The sequence below is a fragment of the Solanum lycopersicum genome, chromosome 3, assembly GCF_036512215.1.
Source record: "Solanum lycopersicum chromosome 3, SLM_r2.1".
NCBI classification, from domain to species: domain Eukaryota; kingdom Viridiplantae; phylum Streptophyta; class Magnoliopsida; order Solanales; family Solanaceae; genus Solanum; species Solanum lycopersicum.
In genome coordinates, this window is record NC_090802.1 from 18042980 (window position 1) to 18047515 (window position 4536).

General features: G+C 39.1%; 1 protein-coding gene across 1 annotated transcript; it reads right to left on the reverse strand.

The window, feature by feature from the left end:
- Window positions 1-823: 823 nt before the first annotated feature.
- On the reverse strand, window positions 824-1455 carry LOC138347443 (uncharacterized). Its single transcript, XM_069295737.1, has 2 exons — window positions 1212-1455; window positions 824-1095 (listed from the first exon to the last, which is right to left on the reverse strand). Exons 1-2 carry the CDS (start codon window positions 1453-1455, stop codon window positions 824-826), a joined length of 516 nt encoding a protein of 171 aa, XP_069151838.1.
- Window positions 1456-4536: the final 3081 nt, after the last annotated feature.

Here is a 4536-nt window from a genome sequence, read left to right on the forward strand (position 1 = left end):
TTTGACCTTAAAGAAAATCTTTACTACACTTGGCATGACCTCACTATATACACATTACTACATTAATAGTAACTTTATGTTATACTAATAACAAGGATGTCATATGCTTCAACTGTAAAAGAAAGATGACAAAATAACAATTTTCTATTACCAAAATTTACAACAACTATGGTACTAATTTTCACAAGGATCAACGGTCCGTATCCCAAAGCTAAAGCAAATTTACCTAAGCAACTATTTGAGTTGCAAAAGAAAAATTAAAACGAAGTAATTAAATTTCTATTGTGATTTACTTTATTCCACTAAGAAAGGAGTTGAAATTTTCTTATCTAAAATTACTATAAAATCCCAATGCTCTGACAAAAAAAAAAGATTCCATAATTCTCACTTATCTATGCCCTCCACTGTACTCATGAAACCAACAAATCAACACTCCCCACCTAATAATTTAAATACAATACTCATATATGAAACAATTTCATGTTTACCCACATTAATAAAAAACTTATCAAAATTTCTTACCTTTAGTGGTCGCCTTTCGTATGACGCCGCCACCAATTTTTTTTACACGCTGATTTCTTGTTTTCTTCCTTTTCTAAACAAGAGTTTACTAACTGTGAAACCCCACTAACCTATTATCTTATTACATATTTAATAAAAGTTTCATCAATTAGGTACTCGTAGTTACCGAATAGTTAAACTACCCCCTTTAAATTTCACGAAAAGAGTCACAATAGTCCTAGTTCTCACAATGACCTAGCGGGTCATTACATCACCTGCCACTTAAAACAAAGGTTCATCCTCAAACGGGGAAAGAAAAGATTTAACTTGAACGCTCAAAAAGATGAGGATATTTACTCCTGATGTATGACTCTGTCTCCCATGTAGCCTCCTCCACTGGACGATGCTTCCACTGAACCTTTACTGAAGCAATCTCCTTGGACCTTAACTTCCGAATTTGCCTATCAAAAATGGTTATCAGCTCTTCCTCAAAAGTCAAACTCTGATCAAGTAACACTGAATTCCATTGAATCACATGAGCACCACCCTTATGATACTTCTTCAGCATTAAAATATGAAATACAGGATGGACACCTGACAACCCAGGCGGCAAAGCTAACTAATATGCCACCTCACCGATACGGTCCATAATCTCGAAAGGACCAATATACCTTGGGCTCAAATTTCCTTCTTTCCAAACCTCATCACACCCTTCATGGGTGAAGCCTTCAATAAAACCCTCTCTCCAACCATAAACTCTAAATCACGAACCTTTCGACCTGCATAACTCTTTTGCCTACTCTGAGCCATGAGAAGTCTATCTTTGATCAACTTGACCTTGTCCAAGGACTCCCTCAAGAAATATGTAACCCGTGGTATAACCTCAAATGCATCAAACCAACCAACTGGAGATCGACATATCCTACCATACAAAGCCCAATTGGAGATCGACATCTCCTACCATACAGAGCCTCAAATGGTGCCATCTCAATGCTCGAATGATAACTATTATTGTAAGCAAACTCCGCTAAAGGCAAGAACTGATCACACTAACCACAAAATTCAATCACACACGCCCTCAACACGTCCTCAAGAACTTGAATAGTACGGTCAAACTGACCATTAGTCTGAGGGTGAAAGGTTGTACTAAGATTCACCCGAGTGCCCTACTCTTTCTGCATAGACCGCCAGAAATGAGATGTCAATTGGGTGCCAGGATCTGAAACAATAGATATAGGAACCCCCATGCAACTTAACTATCTCCCGAATATAAATCTTGGCTAACTTCTCTGAGTTATAGGTAGTCTGAACTGGTACAAAGTGTGAAGACTTAGTCAGTCAATCCACAATGACCCATATAGCATCGAACTTACCCAAGATGCGTGGAAATCCTACCACGAAGTCCATAAAAATACGCTCCCAATTCCATTCAGGTATGGGCATCCTCTAAGTCATAGCTGTAGGCTTTTGGTGTTCATAATTCACTTGCTGACAATTCAAACTACGAGATATAAAATCTACTATGTCACTCTTCATACAACACCACCAATAATGTTACTTCAAGTCACGATACATCTTAGTAGCCCCCGGATAAATAGAGTACCTCGAACTATGGGCCTCCTTCATGATTAATCTAGTCAAATCACCTGTACGAGGAACACATATACGACCTTTAATCCTCAAAAATCCTTTACTATAAGGAATTGCAGCCTTGTCTTCTCCTTTTCACTCCTTGTCCTTAATATTACATACGTCAACATCATTAAACTGTTGAGCTCGAATCTGCTCCAACAAGGATGACCTAGCCTCCATACAAGCCAACACCTTACCATACTCTGTATTATCAAGTCTCACAAATCTATTGGCCAAGGATCGTACATCCCTAGCTAAAGGACACTCTCCAACATGTAACATTGCTAAACTACCCATACTTACCGCCTTCTGACTCAAGGCATCTGCTACAACATTTGCCTTGCCTGGATGATAAAGAATAGTAATATCGTAGTCATTGAGCTACGCCAACCATCTCCGCTGCCTCATATTCAGATCCCTCTAGTTGAATATATATTGGAGACTACGATGATCCGTGAACACCTCACATTTCACACCATAAAGATAATGCCTACAAATCTTCAATGCAAACACAACAGCCGCCAACTCTAATTAATAAATAGGACAGTTCTTCTCTTGAACCTTCAACTCTCTCGAAGCATAAGATATCACTTTTCCTTTATGCATTAGTACACAACAAAGACCAATCCAAGAAGCATCACAATATATAACAAAACCATCTCACTCCACGGGTAGGGTCAAAATCAGAGCAGAAGTTAATAAAGTCTTGAGCCTTTGGAAACTAACCTCACACTCATCAGATCACTGAAAAGTCACCTCCTTTTGTGTCAATCTAGTTAATGGAGATGCAATGGATGAGAAACCCTCAACTAATCATCGATAATAACTGCAAGGCCTAAGAAACTCCGAATCTCAGTAACTGAAGCAGGTCTGACCCTATCTCTAACTGCCTCAATCTTCTTAGGATCCACCATGATACCCTCCTTGGACACTACATGTCCTAAGAATGCTACCGAACTAAGCTAAAACTCACAATTTGAAAACTTTGCATAAAGTTTTTTGTCCTTTAGAATCCCAAGCACAATCCTCAAATGATGCTCATGTTCCTCCTTACTACGTGAGTATATTAATATATCATTAATGAATACAATAACAAAGGAATCCAAATACGGTCGGAGCACTCCATTCATCAAGTCCATAAAAGTTGCAGGGGCATTAGTCAATCCAAAAGAAATCACCAAAAACTCGTAATGGACATAACGTGTTCGAAAAGCTGTCTCAGTGATATCCTCCGCCCTAATCTTCAGTTGATGATAGCCAGATCTCAAATCAATCTTGGAGAATACTGAAGCACCTTGCAACTGATCAAATAAGTCATCAATACGAGGTATCGGGTACTTATTTCTGATGGTTACCTTGTTCAACTATCGATAGTCAATACACATACACATAGATCTATCTTTCTTCTTCACAAATAACACTGGAGCACCCCAAGGAGATACACTCGGTCTAATAAAACCATTGATCAACAAATCCTTGCAACTGCTCCTTCAACTCTTTCACTTCAGCTGGCGCCATACGATAAGGAGGAATTGAAATAGGCTGAGTGCCTGTATCCACATCAATACAAAAATCAATATCACGGTCCGGTGGAAGACCTATCAAATCGGTTGGGAATACCTCTGAAATTTCACTCACCGTTGGAATAGACTCAAGCACAGGAGTCTCAATAATAGTATCTCGAATGTGTGCCCAGTAAGTCAAACATCCTCTCTGTACTAACTGACGAGCCTTAAGAAATGATATCACACCCTTAGGAGGGTGAGTAAGAGAACCTCTCCATTCCACTATAGGAATTCCAGGCATAGCCAAAGTAATTTTCTCTACATGGCAATTTAAAATTGTGTGGTAAGAAGATAACCAATCCATACCAAGAATCAAATAAAAATCTATCATATCTAAGACCTTCAAATATGCATAAGTGTTTTACCCCATCAAGGTATTTCATAATCGATATATCCGATCTACAACTATACAATCCCTTGCAAAAGTAGAAACATATATCGGCAAATCAAGAGACTCACATATTATATCCAGACTAGGAGAAAAATATGTGGACACATAAGAATAAGTAGATCTTGGATCAAATAATATTGTGGCTGGTCGATGACAAATCAGAATAATACCTCTGATAACAACATTTGAAGCCTCAGCCTATGGCCTACCCGAAAAAGCATAGTAGTGAGAACGACCTCCCTCAGATTGTGAATCTCCACGACCACCACCTCGACTAGAAGAAGAACAACCTCTACCTGAGTAAGAACCACCACTACCACTCTGTGCACCACCCTTAGCTGGAGGTTGTGCAGCCCTGAAAGTCGAAGCCTAAGAACCCTGATGTAAGCCACCACGCCTGGTCCTAGGACAATCTCTCACACAATGTCCCATATCACCACACTCAAA

Coding starts and splice junctions, on each gene's coding strand:
- LOC138347443 (XM_069295737.1), bottom strand. CDS start 1,455: ATGTCGATCTCCAATTGGGCTTTGTATGGTAGGATATGTCGATCTCCA. Junction 1,096..1,211: donor GAAGGCTTCACCCATGAAGG/GTGTGATGAGGT, acceptor CTGGGTTGTCAG/GTGTCCATCCTGTATTTCAT.